This window comes from Venturia canescens, chromosome 2 (genome assembly GCF_019457755.1).
Source record: "Venturia canescens isolate UGA chromosome 2, ASM1945775v1, whole genome shotgun sequence".
Lineage (NCBI taxonomy): Eukaryota > Metazoa > Arthropoda > Insecta > Hymenoptera > Ichneumonidae > Venturia > Venturia canescens.
Genome location: NC_057422.1, coordinates 19,389,755 through 19,415,296, shown reverse-complemented (window position 1 = coordinate 19,415,296; position 25,542 = coordinate 19,389,755). Strand labels below are relative to the sequence as shown.

At 41.2% G+C, this 25,542-nt stretch overlaps 1 protein-coding gene across 8 annotated transcripts in view; it reads left to right on the top strand.

Annotated features, from left to right (window-relative positions):
• pyd (polychaetoid) overlaps positions 1–25,542 on the top strand; it is a 105,864-nt gene that overhangs the window by 78,006 nt on the left and 2,316 nt on the right. For 7 of the 8 annotated variants that reach the window (XM_043412989.1, XM_043412991.1, XM_043412992.1 and 4 more), the window contains 14 exons: positions 16,478–16,647; positions 16,897–17,099; positions 17,281–17,712; positions 18,149–18,215; positions 18,330–18,632; positions 18,788–19,082; positions 19,201–19,372; positions 19,488–19,716; positions 20,050–20,224; positions 21,648–21,857; positions 22,470–22,811; positions 23,113–23,351; positions 24,046–24,253; positions 24,795–25,225. In XM_043412989.1, the coding sequence (XP_043268924.1) occupies positions 16,478–16,647; positions 16,897–17,099; positions 17,281–17,712; positions 18,149–18,215; positions 18,330–18,632; positions 18,788–19,082; positions 19,201–19,372; positions 19,488–19,716; positions 20,050–20,224; positions 21,648–21,857; positions 22,470–22,811; positions 23,113–23,351; positions 24,046–24,253; positions 24,795–25,225 (3,476 nt within the window). Of the gene's footprint in view, positions 1–16,477; positions 16,648–16,896; positions 17,100–17,280; positions 17,713–18,148; positions 18,216–18,329; positions 18,633–18,787; positions 19,083–19,200; positions 19,373–19,487; positions 19,717–20,049; positions 20,225–21,647; positions 21,858–22,469; positions 22,812–23,112; positions 23,352–24,045; positions 24,254–24,762; positions 25,226–25,542 lie in introns of those variants that run through there. The other variant, XM_043412997.1, reaches the window with a different exon arrangement.

The following is a 25,542-nucleotide window of genomic DNA, read 5'->3' as shown; positions in this document are numbered from 1 at the left end:
AATATTCGCCCGTTCGAATACCTTCGTCAGGTCGAAAGCAGACAGGTGCTCTTCGAACTGTGCCTTTTATCGTTCCATAAAAGGATGTTTTCGTGCTACGAAGAACAGCAGTGTGTGAGTGTGTGTGTGCACTCGTATAAATGTACTTGTACCGTGTGTATTTAAACTCTTAGACAAGTACGTTTACATTAATTAATACTTATTCCTCCTTCGAATTGTTCACATGCGTGCACGTGTTCGTTTCTTCGAGAATAGCACGAGGTTCACGCACATCTGTTGGCCATCAGCCAGCGCGAGTTCCATACGCGCTCCGATGCAGAATTCTCAGTGCACACAAGCGTTTTATGTACATAACTGGAGGCAAGAGAAAAAACAAGCGTTTCCATTCGCCAGGCAAATATGAATTGTTTACGAAGATGAATATAAACGGAAAATTGTTGTTTACAAATAATTATGAAAAAATGAGGTGTAACTGAACCTGGTGTCCGAGAAGTCACGAAAATACGTTTTTTGTCTCTGAAGAGAAAACTTTTTGTCGATTTTCTTGACGTTTTCCACTGCTAATAAGATAATCGTTAACGAACGATCGCCCTCGCATCATTAATTCGACGATCGCGCCGCGCGTGTTCGTTTAAACCGCAGCGAATGTTCGCCGCTTTTCAGAGGAACGCATGCAGCCAAGTCGGTGAAAGCTTTGTCTCGGATTCTCTTGGAAAATTCTCCGGCCGTTGTATTCTCTCGCGGAGGCTGTGAATCGTGAATACACGCTGCGATCATTAGCGATGCCTCATTGAGAGTATCGGCGCAGTCTTCGCGGATCCTTCGATTTCCGTTGCGCTGCGGACACGTGTCTCTCTCTTCGTATGTGCACGTTTATATTATGTACATACGTTTCAATGATGAGGAAAAGAATCTTTAGAAAGTTCCTCCTCGCTTCGTATCGTCTTTCCCCCGCGCGCGTATAATTTTTAATACCCACAAATCGGCGTGCTCGCGCGCGGAGGCGGCTCGTCACGCTCCATGCATTTTCGCTGAATAATAGATCGTGAAAATGGGAAAGTATACTTTGTTCAATTTCTCCTTTTTTCATGACGCGGAGCGCGTTCCCGAATCGCCTCGTGAACAAGATCGATTATCGATTCAATTTTAATTGTCGATTCTTCTTTTTTCGAAAATCGACTCTTCGGTCTTTCGAGACGCGGAATAGAAAATCGCGACTGCGGAGCCGGCTTCTGAACTTCTTTCTTCTTTCTCGCGTTCGCTACGCTCAAATACACTCAACACCTGCTCTCCTCTAATATCGGACTTTCCACGAACAGGTTCGACCGAGGAACTCTCGAGATTCCTCAGGAATTCCATATATATACGTATATACGCATGCGCGATTTATGTAAGAACGAGAAACCCAAGTTTCGTGGGGAAAGAAAGCAGGAGAGAAAAGCGATGGTCCGAAGAATAAAGATTATTGACCAAGGAGACTTGACAAACGAACGTCGTGTCTTCAAATCGCCACTCTCAATTTCGTGGAACGATTGAAAACGACTGCAAACTGGTGCAAATAACATGAAAAATTGTTTTTTGAATGCCAAGTATTTCTTCGAAGTAAAGAAACCGCTTGAATAAAAACACTCGAAGCCATTCTGATTTAGGTTCGATGTTGAACTCTTTCATTTTTGTTAAATCTGCTACATTCCTGAACATTTGGACTCCCTGTGATTTGGATGACGCTGAAGTTTCCAACGTTGGAGTCCAACGAAATGATCGAAAAAAACTCTCCAATAATTCCAGTGATTCTCCTATTTTGTTCCCTGCCAAATTTCCGATTCGTAGTTTTTCAAACTGCACCAACGATTCGTGAAATAAAAAATTGCTGAATTACAAACGTTTTTTTCATTCATTTCGTTGGACTCCAACGTTGGAAACTTCAGCGTCGTGTGATTTGGACTCTCGAAGAAAAGTGAGTTTTTAACAAATTTGTTAGTGCTATTCGCTCTTTAACCGGAAGTTGTTAATTATATTGTTAATTCTACGATTAACAATATAATCGTAGAATTATCGATTTTCAACGACCAATCTTGACTTTGAAGGAGAAAAATTGTTTCAAAGCCACTTTCGGTCGGCCTTTTCGATATAGTCATATTTTTAGTACCTCCCGAATAAAAAATGTGGATTCCGCAAGAGAAGATCGTTTGATCTTCCGAAATGACGTCGACGCGAACGAGAAAAGCGGTATTTGGCCGTTGAAAAAACAGCATGAGAAAAGTTTCTATTCCGTCGATGAATGGGTTGAAAAAACCTTGCGCCAACGCAAACTTCATCAAGGACGTTGTGAATAAAGCACGCGCACCTGCACTCGTGATCGTTAAATTATTCGCACGCGCATTTACGCGGATCGGTGCCCGCGATCTTTCCTTCACTTCGATCTCACCGCGCGCATTAAAGAGTGCACACGTACACAATTAAACCGCACAGTAAATCTGTCTCTGCGATTCGGATCGGAGACAGAAATCTGTATCTTACGGGACTTGCGATCTCTCGGGTCTGCAGCGATCTAGATCGAAGACTAGCGGAGCTGCCTCGATCGATCTAAGTCTCTTAATAGGACACAGATTATAAAGAGTGTTTCACAGAATCTAAAAACATTTTTTATCGTCAGGTTTTCCGCTGTCGTGACGGGTGCATCGATCGAAATAATAAAAATCGTATTGTAAGAAAAGCGCATTTGAGGTAGATCGTGCCCGAAGGATCGTATTTTATGGGTGTCTAAATTGGATCGATTTTTACTCCCTAATTAAAGATACAATCACTTTAAATTAATGTCAGAATTATTAATTCGAAATAATTGTTAATAAATTTGTCCAGCTTATCTTTTGCCGAATGAAATTACAAGCCATTCATTAATGGAGGATCCGTGACTGACTGAACCCGAAATTTAATTTGTCCCTGGCTAAAATACTGTAGATTTTTTATATAAAAATCGCATTAGAGAGTGCAAAGGAAATACACCAAAGGGAAATGAATCAAGAAAAAAGTATTAATGAAAAGACAGAAGGCAATAAGCAATAAGACGAACCCTTTAAATTTTGATACGCGTGTCAGTCGACTAGCCTTTTAAACTCTGTCTAAATTTCAACACTTTCTTATGAAAATCGTTTCGTACATGAGCCACCTTGACATGGAGAGCACAGAAGGAGCTCGCTAATTGATAACAAACGGGAGAGTAACGAATGAGATCTCGAAGAATAAAAATGATTGTGAATGAAAACGATATGGATGTTGGCAAATGAATAAATGACCGAATGAAAGATCGTTTGTTAATGATCGAGAGTAGAATCGACCTGTACTTTTCAAGCGAATCTCATTTTATTTTGTTTTCTACTAAGAAATGATTAACGCCGTGCAATTACTCGGTCAATCTCATGCCGGGGGAAAACATAGACATTAAATAAATAACTGGCAAGGAACATACAAGTAATATTCGTGCTTAAATGCCTCTGTAGAAATAAATGAGCAAATGTTGCTGCTTTCGTATTTACAACACCGACGCACACCGTATATTTACAGCTATTCGCCCGTTGGTCGTACGTATGTAGTGCACATTTATGCAGCACACACACACACCGCCTCCAGTCGAGAAAACCGATGCGGGCTGCCTTGCCACGTCCTTGCCGATTCTCGTTGCGTCACCTCGATTCGACCGCTTCTTTGGCACGCTCCTCGCGTCTCTCTTCTTTCTCTCTTTCCCCGTCTCTTTTTCTTGGACACGTAAGCCAGAATACTCGCTGGTACAAAAACTTACGAGAGAGATATATCGAAGCGGTCCCTCTCCTCGCGCGAGCGTGGAACACGACGAGCTTGTCTCGCCAGTCGCACGCGAGATCGGCAAGATCGTTGCGGGAGGGAAATGGGAGAACGAGAGAGCCTTATCCCATCTCCGGGGGGAAAAGGAGCCCGAGCTCAAACCTTCTGACGGGAAAAACGGGACGAAATGATGGAGATCGGCCAGAAACAAGAGAGAAAATTAATGCGGAGGGAATAAGAGAGACAGAGAGAGAAAGAGGACCGACCGACGATACCGTTAATGCCGTTCGATTACCTGGCATGAGCATTTCCACGTACACACACCATTTTGTACAGACGCCTTCTTTCCTCCGCGCCGACTCGCACGACCAGCAACCCCAGACTTGTAATTTTTGTTTCCTCGTTTTACCATTTTCTGCTTCAAACACACTTTGAGAAAACAATGGTACTTATGTATCGTGAGAAATTGCCTGGAGAATCTAAATATTGGATGCTTTAAGATTTCTCGTTGGGACGAAAAAATGCATTATCCGGACGCGTTCGAAAAAATTGTGCAAGTTTCATTATATTGGATCATGGAAGCAGGTTTCGAAATGAATGGCACTAAGTTTAAACAGAGCAATTACATGTTTTATTCAATGAGCTTTAAGAGATCTATCGAATAACTCGTTGCAGTGGTCGAAAAAGTGACTCTCTAAATACAGAGTATGTTCGTTTTATAAACAAACTTACAGGACTGCGAGCACGCTCTCGTGTGTATATTGTTTGATATCAAGTTTTATTACTATGCCGACGGATTATTTTTGCTCATATTAAAATAAATTACTTCGGGCAATGCGCGAAGAAAGAAACAAAATTAATGGTTTTTCCCACTGAACCGGGATGTCTCGTTGTCGGATATTTTCTTAAAAACTTCGAGTCCAGGACAAAAGTTTTGTCGGTGGCAAAGCGATAATGTTTTGTCTCTGGCATAGCCGAGGTACGCGATTGGACTCGAATCGTCAATCAAGAAATCCGTGTCTACTATCCGAGCCATTTCCAATGCCATATAAAACTCTGAGTCTTGAGAGAGTTTGCGGCACGCATTCGGTAAGATCCGGGTCGATGAAAATGGTATTGTCTAGATGGGACGAGCCGCAATAGCCTCGCGAGTATAAATAAAGAACGTGAATGAAATAAAAATAAAGAAAAATCAAAGTAAAAAGAAAACCAGATGAGGCTACGGAGCAAGAGAAGTAGGAGAATTCGCGTAACGGTACGGATCGTGCCAGCGAGCCCAAGTTCCCGGATAGCACATAATAAAGCACCGTAAGTGATCGCGTACAACGTGCACTCTCGTAGTGCACGCACGCACTCGTCAAAGTGGGAAAAAGGCATCCCCAACCGTTTTGTTTGACGTTCCAATCTCATTGTTTGTTAAATTATTTCTTCAACTTTGTTTTCAAAATATTCCAACGCTCCACCGCAACTTTGATTATGCTAAAACTCTTCTAATTAATTTGAAGATTGATAACACGGTAAAGCACGCGAGAAATAGCTCATTAGCTGCTACAAATGCGTCGATCAGTCTGCGAGACCCGTCAAAGTGAAAAACAACCGCAGAGACTTTTCTCACGGGAGTCCCACGAGATACCGATCTCAGGACAGCTCCGAAGTGACTTTGAGGACACCCTGAATAGCTAGCTTTTAACGAGTGCGCGAGAATAACGCAATCCCATCTGCATTTTTGCTACACCGATACCTACAGACGGTGCCATATGCCAATTGCGAGGCACTCGCGGGCACGTTTAACACACAATATGCACGGGGTTCAAGAGATCTCGAGGTAGAACGTCGACTGGAAGCATGTACTGATGGAAACTGTTGGAGAAACGAGCAGGAGAGAAGAAAAGTGGAGATAAGGAAAATATACGCTGAAGAGAGATAATAAATCCTGAGAGCGGCTGAGAGAGAAATGGAAGGGAGGAGCAGTAGCCTCGAAACTCGCCTCATCTCTCTGAATTTCCTCGAGGCAAACACACCTCGTCGCTTTATCTTTTCATACACGATGCACTTATATTTATACACAGATCTAGTGCGGACTAGCCTTCTCTTTTACCACCACTGCGTTACGCCCATTAATGTTATTCTACTCGACTATAAGTTAAACTTACGCAACGGAGACTCAACGAAACTCCTGTCGTTATTAGCGCGATGCTGGATCTCGCAGATCCTGGTGCAGATACCATCTCACCGTTTACACTCATTTCTCTTTCTCTCCGTCTTCTTCCCTCGTTTTTCCACCGTCAGGTATCCGCCGAGCCTTCCTTTTTATTTGGATTTCACTTTTTAACTCGAAATTTTAAATCCTCGGGCGACGAGAGGGGAACTATCGAGTCGAATCGATCACGCACGGCAGTCGTGGAGCACCCAAGTTTTTCTTCGCTGCCAGCTTTCGTCAAATAGTTGGATAAACTTTTTAAAATCATGGTGCTCAAGTTTCCAACGTTGGAGTCCAACGAAATGGTCTAAAAAAACTCTCAAATAATTCCAGTAAACCTCCAATTTTGTTCCCTGCCGAATTTCCAATTCGTCATGTTTCAAGCCACATCAATAATTCGTGAAATAAAAAAATAATGAATTATTAATATTTTTTTCGTTCATTTCGTTGAACTCCAACGCTGTGCAAACTTCAGCGTCGTTTAAAATCTCTCCCAATAATTGTACCTCACATTCGCTTTTCGCGTCAGCCTTGAAAAACATTGAAAGATAATGGAAAAAGTACCGAGGAGCTCGTGCATTTAACAAAATCTTTCCATCCTGGACCATGCCAAACGTGATAAATCCCTTGTCGATCGTCCCGCTGGAACGGACGATGGGCTTCGTCATTCCTATTAATAAGAATGTACAATTAGCGCGAACCCTCTGAGAATAATTCACCACTCACTTCCCCTTTGTATGCGTCCAATCGCGGCTGCTCGCATGTACTCAATAAGAAATCCCATGCTTTATAACATTGCGCAACGCTGATAGCGGATTAAAAACGACCAAGCAGTATACATTTCATCGTGCGAGACACGAGCCCATTGAGCGTGCAATAATACGTGTTCATTAGATCGCCTTTTACCACCTGACTCGAGTATAACTTAAATATCTTTAAGTACATGAACGTCGATATATACGAATGAAAAAAAATTCTTTCCTTGCATCTATGCACAAGTGATACTTGACATTCCATGTGCTGAATACTGTAATTTGCATTCGGTATGCAGATTACAGAGACTAACGTGCTATCGGGTATTTATCTCGTGTGCATCTGACTGACACTTGCACCAAATTTGACTCAATCATGCAACACTCTCTCGTTTTAATCATACTCTTTCTTGTTCCACGACGTTAAAGTAGTTCGGTCGTGAAGGTCTACTTTTTTGCGGTAAACGATAGTTTAAGGTCTCCTGATGACGATGAGCACGGTTCCAGGGCCTCTTAAGGGGCAAAACTTTCAATTATTTCATTTAGAATTTTGAGTTTTTATCACGGTACCCTGTGGAAGAACTCATAATAATAATGAGGCTGAAGTTCGCAACGTTGGAGTCCAACGAAATGACTAAAAAAACGCCTCCAATAATTCGAGTAATTCTCCAATTTAATTTCCTGTCGAATTCGCAATTCGTAGTTTTTCAATCTGCACTGATACTTAGTTACGTAAAAAATTGGTGAATTAACAAATGTTTTTTTTCGTTCATTTCGTTGGACCCCAACGTTGCAAACTTCAGCGTCGTCAATAATAATATTAATTGTGAAAAAATTGTACGGTGCTGGAGCTTCGGAAAAGTTTATATCGTGAAGAAAATTTACGACAGATTCCGTTTCTTTAAAAAAAAACATTACCTTGCGGGGCTTTTGGGAAAGAAAATATGAAAAAACTTTAGTTTTTGACGCGTCGAAAGCGGATGTCGGTCACTGCGTTGGACACAAACGCAGTGACTTGTTTGTCTGGTAACTTCGCTTTTTTTCAATTAATTGACCATTCCTTTTTCTCGGTCCCTTTACAATTTAGTCTTGACTAGTCATAAAACGGCCGAACTGCTTTAAAACTCGGTTGTGAGCCTTTTAAAAGCTAGTCTCATTACCTCCTCAATTTGTTACCAATGCAATGAGAACTGCTCTGTCGAATTGGACAATGAGAGAAAAACCCTCGCAGCTACGAGGTTTGCCAATCGATTAAAATATCCGCTGAAATCAATTTGCCTCAGACTTTTCCAGGCTTCCATGTGAGAGTTTAACCTTTATGAACGATGTGCGCGAATCTCGTAACACTCGGAGATGGGAGTCTGTAGTCGAGCTCCGTTTCAGTCGCCAAGTCCACGAAGCTTAAAGTTCTCTTTCCAGATAACAGCTCGCACGCATATTCGTCGGTGTTTCGAGCATCGTCAACACCGCATTCTGAAAACGAGCCTCGAAAAGCGCCAAGTAAGAAGGAATTGTCAAATTTCGCTGAGGAGTGCAAGCCGTTTTTCGTTCTCGTCCCTTAAAACCTGTCGTTGTGTTCCAACGTTCAAAAACTCGATCCATCGTTATTGCCTCGTCGATGTCCAACGACGAAAAAATGAGTAAAAACATTACTTTTTAATATTCCACAATGAAACCGCTCTTCGGAATTCTGCACGTTGCTTTAAGGACATGCCGTACGCGTCACAGCACGAAGAGCGTGTGGCGAGTCTCCGGATCTGTGTGGCGCCGATTTTAATTGCTTGATCCCTCCGGCAAGCGCCAACACACACACACACACACACACACACACACACACACACACACACACACACACACACACACACACACACAAGTTCAATTTGCTCGATTCAGTAATAGATACATTGCCTCAATGCTATATTCCATTAAACTATAGCAAACTAAATGAAATCGTGATACACCTGGTAGTGAGCGGACTCTCACTGAAGCCTTCTCTCTTTTCTCAGTGTCTTTAAGCTTTCTCTCTCGTTCCGTGGCTTGACGACCGTGGGAAGCGTAGCTCGGGTGGCACCTTTGGGTCGTATAAGGTCGTCTCGGTACACTTTACTCCAAAGGACGATTTTCCTGATTCATCCTCGATTTCTCGCACACTAGTCAACTCCGTAGAGAATCTTTATTGTACATCCGAGATTCGCAGATATCATGATGCACGTGCTTCAACTGAAAAGCGATGTTCGTCGAGAATTCTATCCGTTTATTGAATATGGATGCAGATCGAGGCATAGAAAAAATGGGGTCGTTGCGCATCGCTGTGGGGATACAGACGAGCGTTGTATTTCGAAATTCCCGGCGGCATTTTCCTCTCGGCGTTTGGAATGCCATCGAGAATCTCCTCGAGCGGAGATCCGTCAGAAACGAATCGAGGAGCGTTTCGATTTTCGAGTTTTTCGAGAGCCAGAAAATTCGTTTATCAAAGTGAGACACCGACGTGCACGTTCTATCGTTGGCTCGAACGAACAGCGCATTCGGAGCCGTTGGCACGAACGCTGCAAGCCTCATAGATCGCCGGAAGAAACATTGAGGAGGAAAGAAAACCTGCCGGCACGTTGAACATATTGAGACGATGTTTCTTCGGTACTTTCCTCAAGCTGTCTCGTCTTGTTTAGCTGCACCACTATTTACAATGTACAAACCCGGAGCATCCAAGCATAAATGTGTTAAAAAGCACTGCGAGATAGACGCCGTGGGTGTTCGCACATGAGCACGGAACAAACGTTAACCGTATCGGTTTACACCTCGAAAACGACGATGACGTTCATGCCAGCACGACTCTGGTAGAGAGACCACGTGCACGATGTCGACGTACCGGGTGTCCTGAAAATTACTTTACAGAACTTATGTACGGTTGGGAGATTTTCAAGAAAAGAGTCCTCGCGGCTATTTCATCCATCTACGGCCCATCACTCCCGAGCTGTCAATGAATCCCTGCCTTCGATTCCTTTTTGTTCCTTCTTCCGCCGGAGGTAAATAGCGTTGTTAGGAAAAGGGAAAAATTCGTTTCAAGATTGGAGATAAATCCTCGTTGAACAGTCGGGCTTCCTTGAACCGTACTACTTTCTTGGCACACGTGAGAAACGAACGAGTAGCGTTGAGGGGAACGCAGAAAAACGGAAACCTGAGTCTTCGGACGAGGTCACGACGCGTAACCGAGAGAAATGTGCAAGTAAACACGAACCTCAATTAGCGACGTCCTCGGCTCGATGAATGAAAAGGAAGCCTCGAGAAACTCGTCTGTTGAATGTTTGTGTGCGTTTCATCGGATGTCAATAATATGCGTGGGCCGCCTCGATGTAACGTCATTCGCTTATAATAATATCTCTGAGCATACACATCCGAAAAGCACGGGAAGTCGCTCGAAGGCTTCCTTCCGGTTCTCCACACGCGTTGCACCGCCGCGATCGTCGTTATATTATGGAATATCGAATTAAAGCTGACCGCGGTGTCACGCCAGGAATCGAAACGATCGCTCGATCGATCCCGAGACCTGAAGAAATCTCTCAAGGGTAGACGGATCGATGATCGTGAGAATTAATGAAGGCCTGACGCTTCAGTGACAGTTCGCTTCGTCGTTCAATTCGTCCGTCTCTATCTCCCAACGGTATGTTTAATATTTACACAAATTCTCCATCAATCTTCGATCGTAGATATACTCGGTGGTAGGGGGTCGCTCCACTACTTTTTCGAGTCCCGATCCATCGTTAATCTTCCGTCGCGACTTCGTAGAGATACTTGACGCGAAATCTAAGAATAGAGCTTGACACGAGGGCCACGATTGGTTAAGTTGCTATGGAGAAATTCAAATTCCGTCTTGAAAAATCAGTCCGAATATAAATTTAACGAACGAATAGAAATTCTGGTTCCCATTCTAACCTCGTTCAAAATAGCCTGGTAAAATAACCAAGGAACAAAAAATCGACGAACGATATAACCCATGAAAAGAATAACCGTGATGAATGTAACCAATATACAAAATAACTCTGATATCCCGAAACGAACAAGCAAACAAAATCACTCGCACGCAAAAACCTAACAAAACAGACAAATAAAAACACACAAACAAGCACAAACCTAAACAAACGAACAGAAACACGCACACGAACCTACCGATACGAAGGAAAAACAATGGCAGGGTGAGTGTTCTTGAGACGTCTCGAGATATTGAAGAAGTTAAAAACAATAAACAATAAATTTAAGTATTTCGAATCTAGTAATGAAAATCCCGCGTAGAGTTTTATATTTGTCCGCAATCAATATTTCAAATGAGTGTTTCAATTATTTTCCATATTCCAGTAATTAGAAACTCAAAGTTCACTTTGAACGACGATTATTCTCGTGTTTATTCTCTTCATGGGTTATATTGCTCATCGGTTTTTTCTTCATGCTTATTTTACCAGGTTATTTTGCACTTTTGTCGCGAAATACGTATAGCGAATCTGTGTCAATGTAGATACAAAGTAGTTTCATTGCTAACAATAATTCCGATGTCCTTATCGGTTGTCGACGAAAAAATATTGTATTTCTAGACCAACAAGTACACTCGTTTCCTTGCGCTGTGTCTCGTTGCAGATATTCATTTAACACTTCACCGCGAGCCGGTTAAATAATGACGAAACAAGCAGACTTGTATCTCGAGAAATATGAAAAGTAGGGAGATGGCAAAAAGACAAGTCGCGTTTCACTCCAAGGATATCCACGGAAAACGCGTGGGTAGTCCCTACCGTGCTCCGGGGCTCCTCGGGATAAGCTAAAGTAACTGCGATAATTATGGAGTCATTAAGCCACCAAGCCGGGAGTCGGAACCCGTAGGGTTCCCCGAGTATTTCTATGCGAGTTTACATTAACATGAAATTGTATTGGCAATAGAAGATCGCGTAATAACGCACAGCAGTTGAAGCATTTTCTTTTTCTCTTTTCCCCCGGTGTCGCCTCCGCTGTCCGCGTCCAGCTACGCGCTCTAAAGATCGCAGCAACGTTTCGTTTTATTGCTCGATGTCGTGATGGATTGGCGCCAGTACATCAACACTTTCTGCATCTGTAATTCCCCCTTCTCAGTTTCATTCCTTCGCGTCTCGATAATTTCAGCTGATGGGCGTATCGCGACTAAAGGAGCCAACGAGACCGCTCAGCGAGCTCCGTTTCCCCACGACTTTTCATCTCTCCGCAACCAAAAAGCTTGCCCGAGCAATTTTAAACTCAGTTTCCACCAACCCCTGCATGAATTTTCTCAAATAATTTTTCACACACAATTTAAAATATCACGACGAATAAAAGCCATGCTTGTGTGGACTTGATCGAAAAATAGTTATAACCACGAACTGACATCTCATTCGTGCGAATAAAAAAATATAAAAGGCACGAACGCGGAAATATTTATCGCCGAGAGACACATCGATGAACGCGTGCACGCGATTCTACAACTTTCTAGCGTAATCATATGCCGGGGCTAATGGAAATGAGATTCTTTATTTCGTTCAGCTGATTGCAGAGCCCTGATTGATGAAATAATAATGCATCAGACGACTAAAGTCGCGAGCGAACGTCTCGCCTTCTGATAAATCATCTCTGCTCGAAAACAAGGGTGGGAAAGAGGAATGATCTGAGAATAACGTAGTCACAGTTCATTCGTTCATAATCACGCAACTAAAAAGCAAACGTATCTAGAGAAATACGTACAAAGGTTGATGTATGTGTATTTTTAGTTGAACACTTCTCAAGTGATCCAAGGACTATCGGAGGCGTGACCAGGACTGAGGAATGTACCTGGTTACGACCACGCCAATATGAACACAAACGTATACCTGTACTCGGGCAAAATGCTTTTTTTTATTACGTCGCCCTTTCGACCACTGTGAAATGTCCATCTTCTGTCTTTTTCTCTGCCTCTCGTTCCATTCTTGTTTTCTTTGTGTTTCCCGGCTCTTCGAAGTCTCCATCTTTGTTCCCCTCCCTTCTTCCTCATATTTTACGTTTACTTTTCGTCTCTTCATTCCCCTTTCTCTTCGACTCTTGATTCGTTTTACTCAACTCAATGACGTAACTCCCATCACTGTCACTTCGCGTCCTCGTTGGATCGTGCTTTTGCTGGATTAAAATCCTCCGTATTTTCTCTATTGTTTTATATTACGTGATCAAATATTATACTAATTATTCATTTTCCTTTGGTTATACAGAGTCAATTATTTCGACAAAAATAAAGGGGAATAAAGATTTATTATTTACGTACATAATTTCCATGAGGACTGTATAGATTTTGAGAAAATAATGCGAGTCGGAATAGAATAGAACAGAGCTCATCAATGCGCTAGAACTTGTCCTTTGGCATACAGACGATTTAACATTTGTTGTACAATTTTGTTGTACATTTTGTCGAACCCTTTTCTCAGCTTAAGGCGTTTTCTGGGAGCAGAGCATTCCAGAAGTAGGCTCCGGTTGCGCCGAAGAAATGCCTCTTATATTCTGTTCGAGAGTGAGGAACTTCCGAAAATTCTCTCTTTCCTCCTTGTCCCCTTTCCCTCTTTCTTCGTATTGTGAGTAAATCTCTGAGGTATGACGGCCTTCCTGTAGGTAAAACACCGTTTCATAATTTCGCAAGGTCGCAAAGTTCCAATGTTTCTATTTCAACAACAGAGAAAGTATCGAGTTATTAATCGACGTGGATGAAAGGTTTATCAAATCGTCAGGCAATATCTCATTCTTAGATCGTCCTTTTCTCTGTGAATATTCACACCCGGTGTCGCCCTTCAGGCTGAACCCGGCCGAGCCTTTTCTCACGTAGAGAAATTCGACGCCAGGAGCAGCGATGGTGATGAATATATTTCGGAGATCCAGCAACTGCTGAAATGAGGAGCGATCGACGAAGATCCCAGCAGCCAGTAAGACCGAGGTCCCCCACTCTCTCACTCTCTTTGTCAAATACGAAGGCGCAAAATTAAAATTGCGAAAACGCTTTGTTAAAATTAACTGGCTCGAACGAAAGTAGACCGAAATGATGCGTTTCCAATTATTAATACACTCCGAAATCTTGCCCTCGGTTTTTTTCACTCATTCGCGTGCATATTCGCAGAGGAAAATATCGTTCGCACAGATGCTCTCGAGATGCAATTTGATGCAAATTTTGCTCGAACGTATTTACCTTTTGCACCCTTTCGCTCGTCTGTTTCTCGGTACACTCACGAGAACGAAGAAAACGTGCGTATAACTGTCTCACACATTTGTACTCCCATATTCAAATGTGCTTGTGCGTATTCTATTTGGATGTTTGCAAACGCGTAATCTCGCGTATGCGTGGTATAATATACGTGTCTAGTCTCCAAACGCAATGTTTCTCCGGCACAGTGGGCCGTGTATGTATAAACGTTAAATAAACTGTTGTAATGAGCTCCAAGATTGTAGGCAAAAGAGCCTGGCGCTAAATCACCAATGGAATGTGGATTTGCGGAGGCTGCTCTCAACTTGGAGCATAACTGAACAACAAGTTTTTGTGTTTTTGTAAATAAAAGTGCACGATATTGGCATTTTGTTCATTTATTACTTGATTGTTTATCGTTGTTTATGGCCTTAGCAGAACTTTTAGGCAATATTGCCGAAAAAAATGTAATAAGAATGCAACCAATAATTAATAAAATAGCACAGAGTGAAGGCAGAAAATAACACAAAATACAAGAAATAAAGAAAAATGAAAGAAAATATAAAAATAAAATAATCTCATTGCATCACAAAAATGTAACAAGTTTGGATACTTCGTGAGCAAGAGAGTAACTGGGAAGAAAAAAGCTTGGAAGTTGTGACAATTTCGGACTTGGACGGTCAATAATTTGACAGGGGGAAATATTTTCTTGGCTTTGATCCTTCGGTGCTCGAAAGAGGGAATTTTTTATAACCGTGGAAAAAAAACTTGTACGTGAGGCAATCGCGTCCGAGATCGATCGAGAGTAAATTCGATACCAAATGAGTATGTTCGTCTGTATTTAAGCTCGCTGTAATTTTATGCATCGTGCCGGACCTAAATTGCTGCCGCAAAGCGATCGTGTGTATATTCGTAGTTTAGTTTCTCTTAATTGGTACATCGGCGAAGGAGCGGCGAGGGAATCGATCACAGTGAGAGTGGCTCTGGGCAAAAATCGATCGAACATCGATGAGAGATTTGCTGAGGAGTTTCAAAACGAGACGCCAAGTCTCGAGTTTCTACGCTCGAGTGGCTCCTTAACATTCTCATTTTCGTCGCTCAACTGCTTTACCGAGTCTCTTAATCGATCTATTTCATGCCATCAAATCAGACACGATGAAAAGCTTGAAGGACGAAGACGAAAAAAATCGGATCACTCGAAGCGACGGTGAAAGATAAAGAGCGAAACAAAATTCGTGACACCTGGAACACGTCATTCCGTCTTCTTGATTCCGTATCGAGCCACTGGACTGATCTCCTTTTACGCATCATTGCTGAGAGAAAAAGTGACACGAAGATCGAGAGAGAAAAATGTGAAGGAAAGGGCAGTGCTCCCAATTTCTTCTCTCCTTTATCTTCCCTCCCTCCTCTTTTTTTGCAAACGCTTTTGGCAAAGATTTACTCGTTCACTGAATCTCAGGTATGCGTGCCAAGATGCGAGCGTTCGAGCATACGCGAAGCCACGGACGATCGAGTTTTATTCCTTTTTTTATCTCTCTCTCTCTCTCTCGTATTTCGTGGGGTGGATTATGCAAATGAAAAAATGTCTCGTACGTGGCACGTTCGAGAGGCATGTACGACGCTTATTTCCACCTGGACAATTCTCAGCTCTCATCTAACACAATTTATTTCATAAATCTTTTCGTCCGAAAAAATGGAATCGTCAAACATTCCGACGATGAAACGAATATCTGTATTCGTGTGATTGCCAGGCTTTCGAATTACGCTGAAGAATCGTTCTCGATAAAGGAATTCATGAGACTTCGTCGTCGGATCCACGAGCTCATCGATTTCCCCAACAGCGCTATAAATAATGCAGATACGCGTATTCGCGTTTTTTTTCTTGACATAACTTTGCCACTTGGTTAGCCATTGTTTCATGCCTCGAGCCAATCAATACGAGAGTAACGACTCCCGGCCATTCTTCCCTGCAAGCTTCCTGTCGATATTTTCCAGTCGATGGAACCGTATCGACAACACTGACGCGTCATTCGTCCGCATGAGTTTGCGAATTCCATAAATAGAGAGTCTGTCGAACTCTCCCCTTTTCTTCGTCATTCATAAACACAGAAATACATAAGAAAATTTTCTCGAATTTGAATCGTTGTAACGACGCTGAAGTTTGCAACGTTGGAGTTCAACGAAATGAACGAAAAAAATATTAATAATTCATTATTTTTTTATTTCACGAATTATTGATGTGGCTTGAAATATGACGAATTGGAAATTCGGCAGGGAACAAAATTGGAGATTTACTGGAATTATTTGAGAGTTTTTTTAGACCATTTCGTTGGAAACTTCAGCGCCATTCGTTGTAACGGAATCTCATTTTTCTTTCTTCCAATTTTGTGTGTATCTCAGTAGTTCGATGTTTTTTTCAGATACCGAAGAATTCTGATGAATTTTCGAAAAACTGAAAATACTTTATACCAATACTTTCATGCTCGCCGATGTTCAAACGGTTTTCTAATCGAGCGACCATTTTCTGTTTGCTCAAAGGTCGGTGACAGGGGTTGGGAGGTTCATCATGTCACGGTGACACGAGTGCCCGGCTATGGTTTTGGGATCGCAGTCTCGGGCGGCCGGGACAATCCACATTTCACTAATGGAGACCCGGCAATCGCGATTTCCGATGTACTCAAAGCTGGTCCTGCTGAGGGAAAACTGCAGTAAGTTCAAATGGGCCTGAATATTTTTGTTTTAAAAATTCGTTGATTCTTAAAATTAGCACAGTTTATTTCGGTTCGTGAATTTTGTCATTTTTTTAGTTATCGGAGTCAGTTGGGAACGTTGAATTCCTATTCGAAGTTCGACCAACTTTTTAACCGAAATTCGTGACTTTTTGTGCGTGTATATAAACGAAAAATTTAATTTATCTTCATACGTAAAAAACGAATGATTTTTAATCTCATTTGAAGGGTAAATGACCGGATAATTTCGGCGAACGGCGTGTCCCTCGAAGGAGCTGACTATGGAGCCGCGGTCCGAGTACTCAGAGACTCTGGGTCGACGGTACTGCTCGTCGTCAAGCGAAGGGCATCGTCGAACTCACCCGGCTCACCTGGCAGCACTGCACCGCAGAGCCATCGACTGACGCTCACGAGAAACAACAAAAAAGATGGTAAAAAATAATGGACTTGAAAAAATTGGTGAAACGATGAATATTATCGATGGAATTTCAATGGTTCGAATACTCGGATTTGGTACCAGAAATAAATTTGAATAAAAGTAAAATTTCCGTCAAAATCAAAGCGAAAGGCAAATGTTATTGGCACAAGAATCATTTTTTTCTTCTATTTCAGATTTTGGAATAGTTCTCGGATGTCGATTGTATGTACGAGAAGTAACGCGCGAGGGAACAGGCGTGAAACCTGGAGATGTATTAACGAAAATAAGCGGAGTTGCGGCGGACAACATGAGCCTGAAAGAGGCGAGAAAATTGATGGACCAGTGCAAAGATAGATTGTCCATTGTGGTTACGAGAGAAGCTCCGACGAACGCGCAATTAAATCATCAAGGGAAAGGCGACAGCGGTGAATACTTGTCAGGCGCCAGTTACAGCAGTCAAAATCTTTATGTGCCACCACCGACGAGGCAACCCCTCGAGGACAAAAGCAATCTTGCTCCTCGTGGACGATCGAGGGGTCCTTTGATGGACGTCTCGTTGAGCCAATTGGATTTACCAGCTACTCCAACTGTCGACCCGCCACGACCGCCGCCGCCAAGACCCGAAGGTACATCACTCTCTGTTCGTTTTTAAAAAAGTCTCCTCATGCGTAATTAAACAAAAAGTGGCTTAACAATTTATTTCGGCTGCAAAATTAGCACCGTCCGAACACGATTTCATTTCCATGTTATGATATCAATTTTTTATCGTTGCACAAAATTCTCGTGAAGCATATGAGGAGACTTTTTTATGTTTGATTGTAGGAATAATTCGACTGTAGAAACAATTTCATTGATCATTTTACTCTATGCCAGCATTGGAGAACATCACCAAATTACATTTTCTCCCACACTTTCAATTGACTTAAAAATTGCACATTCCTGTATGGGGCTAGGTGTAAATCATTCCCCAGAAAACCCCTTAAAAACGTCTTTTCTCCAAATTCATATTTCCTTCATCGCAGTTGATTCATGGATTAATATTGAATATTTTTTTTTTCCCAGATTATTACAGCTCAAGGAGGCAGTTGTACGAAGAAGATCCACTGATACAAAGGACGAAACAACCCATGTAAGAATAAAAAAAAAAAAAAACGAAAAAAGAAAAAAAAAACAAACTGAGAGGAAAAAAATTTGTTGACCCGTAATTCGTCAATTAACCATTTGTATTTTCACGCACGATCAGGCCGGATCCTCGGTTCATCACGTTCCAGAAAGAGGGCTCGGTGGGCGTGAGATTGACCGGTGGAAATGAGACCGGTGTTTTCGTCACGGCCGTACAACCCGGCAGTCCTGCCTCGCTGCAGGGCTTGCAACCTGGTGATAAGATACTCAAGGTTAACGACATGGACATGAAAGGCGTCACGAGGGAGGAAGCGGTACTCTTTCTTCTCAGCCTTCAGGAACAAATCGATCTCATTGTTCAGCACCGACGTCAAGATTACGATCAAATCGTTGCTTCGGGTCGTGGAGATTCTTTTCATGTAAAGTACGTATGAGAACGTTTAAAAATAAGTGAATTATTTTTATATCGACAGTATCCATGGATTCTCCATGGACATCAATGTTCTGCATGCTTAAAAAAGTAAAATACTGAAAATTGAAGGAATTTGCAGATTTTTATGTTGCCCAATTTTTTTACAGGACCCATTTCCACTACGAACAGCCTGAAAAAGGTGAAATGAGTTTTCGGAGCGGAGATGTTTTCCACGTTGTCGATACACTGCACAACGGCGTCGTTGGCTCTTGGCAAGTATTCCGCATTGGCAGGAATAACCAGGAAGTTCAAAAAGGCATAATACCGAATAAAGCTCGAGCCGAAGAACTCGCAACTGCTCAGTTCAACGCTACGAAAAAGGAACTCAGCGCGAACGAAAGTCGCGGTAGCTTTTTCAGGCGGAGGAGAGGAAGTCACAGACGATCCAAATCTCTCGGAAGGGTAAATCGAGTTTTACGTTGCATATTGCTTTTGTGATTGGTAATCAAGTTATTTTGTTTGCTTCGAAAATGTAAAAAGGATTTCTCGAATATGACGGTTTCTCATCTCCATTTTTCAGGATCATTGGGACGACGTCGTTTTTTCTGACAGCGTTAGTAAATTTCCTGCTTACGAACGCGTCGTTCTTCGACATCCGGGTTTCGTGAGACCGGTCGTACTTTTTGGGCCGGTCGCTGATCTTGCGCGTGAAAAACTACTCAAAGACTTTCCTGATAAATTCACGTCACCTCGTAAGTTTTACGTCGAGTTGCTGTCACAATTATTGATTTTAAAAAATTATACTTTTCGAAATGTTGGAAAGAACATGCGCTCAAAACCTTCACTAACGAAATCTACTGATAACAGAAATGGAGAATCAAATGGAAGAGGGAAGCAGCAGCAAAAGTACCAAAACTTCGGGGATTATTCGGTTAAGCGCGATAAGAGAAGTAATGGATCGAGGAAAGCACGCTCTTTTGGATATAACGCCGAATGCTGTCGATCGCCTCAATTATGCCCAATTCTATCCAATCGTCATTTTTCTCAAAGCTGAAACGAAACAAGTCGTTAAGGAGATGAGAGCCGGTATACCAAAGTAAGTGAAAAAAGCAAATACAAAAATAACTTTTGCGAAAAAAAGCTAGTCAAATTAACGTTTGATGTTATCGGTCATCAAGTTATTCGAATAGTAGAAACAATTGATTAATCAAATAATTTGCTGTCGACTTTGGGATCGTCTGACCTGAACATCCTGGATAACAAAAAAATTCCTGTTTCCACAATTTCACAGTTATGTGAAGTAACAAATGTTGTAATAATCAATAAAATTTTTCTGAATTAACTGAAACGATAATAAAAGAACAATAATTTTTAATTAAAATGTGGTTATTGGCAATCTGAGCGAGAATCTCGATTTTTTGTTTTTCAGGTCAGCGCACAAGAGTAGCAAAAAATTATTGGAGCAGTGTCAAAAGCTCGATAAAATATGGGGCCACGTATTTAGTGCCGTAATTACGTTGACCACTCCGGAAACTTGGTACAGAAAGCTCAGAGAGTTGATCGACCGTCAGCAGCAAGGCCCTTTGTGGATGAGTCAAACAAAGGTGGGTTGTTTTATGCGGAATGTTCCGGATGGAAGAAAATATTCGTTTTTTTTTCGAATGTTTGATGCTAGGGTTGTGAGAGCTTGTGTAAAAAGTATGATCGATAACTTTGGATGTTTTATATGACACACAGATGAACGTTTGTTCCATTTGGAAGCGTATGTTTATCACAATCGACTATCTCCGTGTGTGTATGTCTGCATTAACTGTTTTGTGTTTGAAAATAATCGTTTAATTTTGGGCAAATATCACAAGCACGCTCACCGGGGTTTTTCAACAATTTTTATTTCGAAAATGATGAATGAATCGGAACAAAAAAAATCCTAAGCTTTCAGAGAAGGTACACAAACTTTTATCGTGTATGCAATTCGTTATGTTTTCAATTCACGTTTCTTTCTTCACATATTTGGAAGTAACATGTGTACGGTGTTGGTTTTGTAGCCCATAGAAATGGTGTCGGATCTTTATCTTCCTCCTTACTGTCCTTATCGTCTTCCAACTCCTCAAATTCCTGCCGAACCAAATTTTTATTACGAACAAAATAACAACATAAATGGTTCACCGCTGCGTCCGCCATCACCTCCTTTCATACCGCCTCGACCTCCACTTCCCTCAACCCCAAATGTCATTCACGAGCAATTTTTCGGCTACATATAAACAGAAAATTGAAAAAAAAAACAAAAACAAAAACAAAAACAAAAACTCGTTAACACTGCCTTTTTGTCGAACGCCGATGCATGAACTTTACAAATGGTTGGGACAATACTGCATGATCTGAACTATCAAAAAACAAAAATAGTCAATACTGTGAACAATATTTTTTTAGAAAACGCTCTTTCGATGCGTTCCAAGTACCAAGAGATTTCACATTTTTGCATGATACTCTGCCAAATGTCTCTCTGATCGTTAGTCGAACCTAACAAGACATGACGTTATCTGTAATTTGTACTAACCAGGTAGAATGTACTGTAAGATAACTTTGCATAGGTAAATATTAATCGACTTCTTTCCTGAGTGTATAAATTAACGTATACTTAACGCTCCAGCATTTCATGATCATCCTCATCAAGCTTTATCGTTTTTTGAACCGCTCGCAAACCGTACGCGTAGAGTATTGAATTTTTTCATTGACCATCGAGTTTTCAGAGTACGAATTAAATTCAAAGCATTTATGACGATTTGTATCAGCGTTGAAATTTCGCAAAAAATGAAAAACCATGTAGGATTTTCCGTAAATGCTTATCTCACATAATATTGCAAATTTAAACTCTTTTTCTAACACGGTTCGGTTTCGTATATTTGAAAAGTAAACAACGAGTCGAATTTAAAAAACTCTCGTATCATCGCAGTACTTACGTTTTACGCAATTCATTTAACGAATTCATTTGTAACGTGGTGTCCTGTGTGTTTTGCCAACGCGTAGCCGGAAGAGGCCCTCTCGGATGATTTCCTGTTCCCGATGACTTCTCGCCTCTCCTACGCATCCTCCCCGGAGAGTGACCTGGAATTAAGCCCCGCGCCACCCCTTCCCGGTGTATTGGGACCACCTACGAGACTGAAAAGCAGCTCGGATCCCAGTATAGCGACACAGGACGACACCGCAGCGCCACCTCCGTACACCTCCAGTTACCAGGTAAATAAGATTTTTTCAATTTCAATGGCAATTTTACGTTTACGGCATTATTTTTCACTTTTGTCGATTCTTCGTCGATAAAATGAGTTTTTTCAAACATTTTTTATTGCTCAATTCAGTTATGTTGCACGAAGTTACATTAAGGAGTTTCGGTACAGCCGATACAATGTTGCCATGCTAAACCATGCTAAAAGCATAAAAAATTTCAAAAATTTCAGAATTTTATAAAATTTGGTGAACATATTCTTTAGTGCCAAATTTGACAATACAAATTTTTTAAGATTTTTCTTCTACACAGTTATCGAGTAATTGATCACTAAAGTTGACGTGTATAAGCATAGCATTTCCATATATATAGGTATACATTCCGGGCATAAGAAATCTGCTTTAATGCATAATTACTCGATAACTAAGTAGAAGAAAATTTTGAAAAAAATTGTGTTTTCGCACTTGATGTTGAAGAACATTATCACCAAATTTGATCAATTTCTTAATATTTAGACTTTTGTACCGAAACTCCTTAAGCCCAGAGAATTTCATTGACCGTGAAGGCTCAGTTTTTTATGTTTATTTCATTTACGAAAATAATAGAAAAATTCAATTGTCCCACAGGCTTTCGAACAGCACAAAAGACGATCTCAAGGTGGTGTTGGTGACACGAAATACGGATTTTCTATAACTGGTCAAATCGTTGAACAACCCGGACAAATGCAATATCCAGGTGGCCCACCACAGCCAAGGTCCCCTCATCAAGGACCACCCGATCTTCCACCTCGCGTTGATCGTAATGTAAAGCCCAACACTAACCAAACTCCACGCGGTACAGTTGGACGATCGGCTGCTGAAAGGCTCGTCAATAAAACTGACTCTGTTCTCGACATGGGAAATTATATAAACGCGACACCTCATCGAGCAAATGCTACTTCGTCCCTCGAACGAGCTCAACCCAAAGCGGTAATAATTCCACAAACATCCTGGTTTTAATACGAGCAGAATTTTGACACTCGCAGACTCTACACGAATCTCGAATAAATCCATCATTTTAATGTCCCGAAAAACATAGAAAACGACTTCGGGAACAAATAACTTTTTTATGAAACTATATTTAATATTTTTTTGGTATCAAGATAATTTTTAAAAAATATTCAAGTGATTCACAAAGTGGGTAAAGTTTCTTCTACATTTTTGTCGAAGCATCGAATTCCTAAGGTCACGATTCGAGCGAATGTAATAAATCCTTCAATTTTTCTTCTAGGGAAGTTACGACAGCATGTCGTCGTACGATTCGTACAATACGAACGGAAACGTAAACTACCCGAACACGGGGTTGAACACGTCGACAGGTCGTTTAGGGCCGAACGTGCCGGACGACCTAAAAAGTAGCAACGTCCCAATATCACCGAGAGCTCACGATCCTTACAGATTTACAAGGTCAACTGCTCAGCCGATACCAAGTCATGAATCTCAAGCAAGAACAGATTACGCGAAGTACAGGTGAGTGCAAAATTGTATATTTATTCATTTCCTGCTCGGAGTAAATTAAATTTCGTATACAGAAAAATTTTATTCGAATTCAATTTCGATTTAATTGAGTTATAGAATTTGACAGAAGAATGTTCGTTATTTCAATTTTATAGTAATTCATAGTGTTTCGTTCTGAGGGCTGACATGCACCTTGCCAGAGCAAGGAAATCAATTTTTCAAAAAATTCTTCAGTGTTCACTGTCATACTCTTATCATCCAAACTAAATTTGATCAAATATTTATAAAAAATCCACGAGTTGCTATCATATCTTTCACATATGAAATAGAAAATTGAATTGAGAAGTGAAATTTCCTAATATTATTGATAACATTGTAATAAAGAAAAAGTAGTTCCTACAGATACATTTTTTGAATATAAAAACATATCCCAAATCGATTCTAATAACAGGTAAAAAATAAATTTAGAAATTGTTCAAGTATTTGATCACCACATCGAGTTGTTTTGCAGGGCATCCATACGCAAGCCTCGACCACTACGACGTGCTTGTAGAATTTATATATCGAGACGCGATACTTTAGTATGAAAATTGAGTTGAACATTTTTGTTGAAAAACCCTATCAATCGAAAAAAAAAATGTCAAATTCCCCAGCTCCCAAAGTAAGCTAGAACTTTTGTTTTTTTTTCGCTTCCTCGACGCTACAGCCGAACGGGTGATTACAAAACTGTACAAGCGCCACCGGTCGCACCAGGCAAACCAGGAGGTACTTACAAACCAGTCCCACCTCCCAAACCTAAAAACTACAGGCCACCACAACAACCGATCCTCCAGGATGAAAATAACGATGGAGGGAATAACATGTATCAACATGCCAAGAGCTACTCAATGGGCACGACACATCTTCACAACGGGGTGAGTTTCATTTTTTTCATTAACTTTATTTGAGAAGTGGAACTATTTTCATACCAAAATTTCCAATCAATCGAAATTCCATTTCATCTGCAATTCGACGAAACTCACGTTCAAGAATTAACGCGTAGTATTCAACATTATATCTATTCATCGAATGATATCAAGATTGAATTTCATGTTTGTCAATTTGATCTTTAATCGTCAATTAAACTTTTCGTCAGTATTTTTGCTTCAAAGGGTCTAAAAAAATAGAAGGATTTGAATGAACAAGGACGGCAAAGAAACGTCAAACACGAGGGTATTTTCCAAATTCATCGAATGAAAGATTATATAGAAAAAAATATTTTATGAAATGGAATAAGCGAAAGCATACTTTGAAGCGTTGATTGAATTTGGTAAATTGAATCATTCTTTATAAGTGACGTAATTCAGTCGCTCAGTGCTCATTGCCGATTGTCGATGCGAAATAAAATACAAAAAAATACATTAGTGTATTTCGATCGGTACAGCAAATTCTTAGCCAAGAACATCATTCGTACAGGTAGAGAACGGTGGAAACACGATTCATCGGAACAGCGGACAATACTATTACAACATACCCCCGACAACGAGAAACAACAGCGAAGCCGTTTATCCACCGGTGAATTCGAATCATTCACACAATCATACGTCAGCACCGTCCCACAGTCACAGCCTCAGTCACACGCATTCGCATTCGAGTCCACCGATTACCGCGCATTCTCACAGCAACAGCGCCGGTCAAATAACCCTCGGTCATTCCCACAATCGTAACAATGTCAATCACAATGGACACAATCATAGCAACAGTCATGGCGGCAGCGGTCACGTTTCCTCCAGTGGCAATTCTGGACACAACAGAGAGCCAAGCGGTCTGGATCTCGCTGGAAGTCGGGAGCAGAGGGGAAGCGCTTTTGAACTCTACAGGAAACCTCTCCACCATCACAACGTGAGGTAGCATCACTCAAATTGTTTGTCAATTGATTTGAGTCCATCTTGACTCTATTTAAGGCGAAGCTTCATTTTACTTTCATCGAATTTTCAATCGACACGGTTTCAAACATTTCACATCCATTCACAGTAGATTTCATTGAACGCGTCAAACCCAATTGCTTCAACTAAAGTCTTCGTCATCGATGTCATTCATTCGACTAACACCTTAACACACTAGAAGTATCATGTTTTAAAAAATTCCCTTGGCGCCACTTTAGCCTCCTAACAGAATGCACGAAAATTTTGTGCTGCCCTAATTATCAATTTCAATTTTCGTG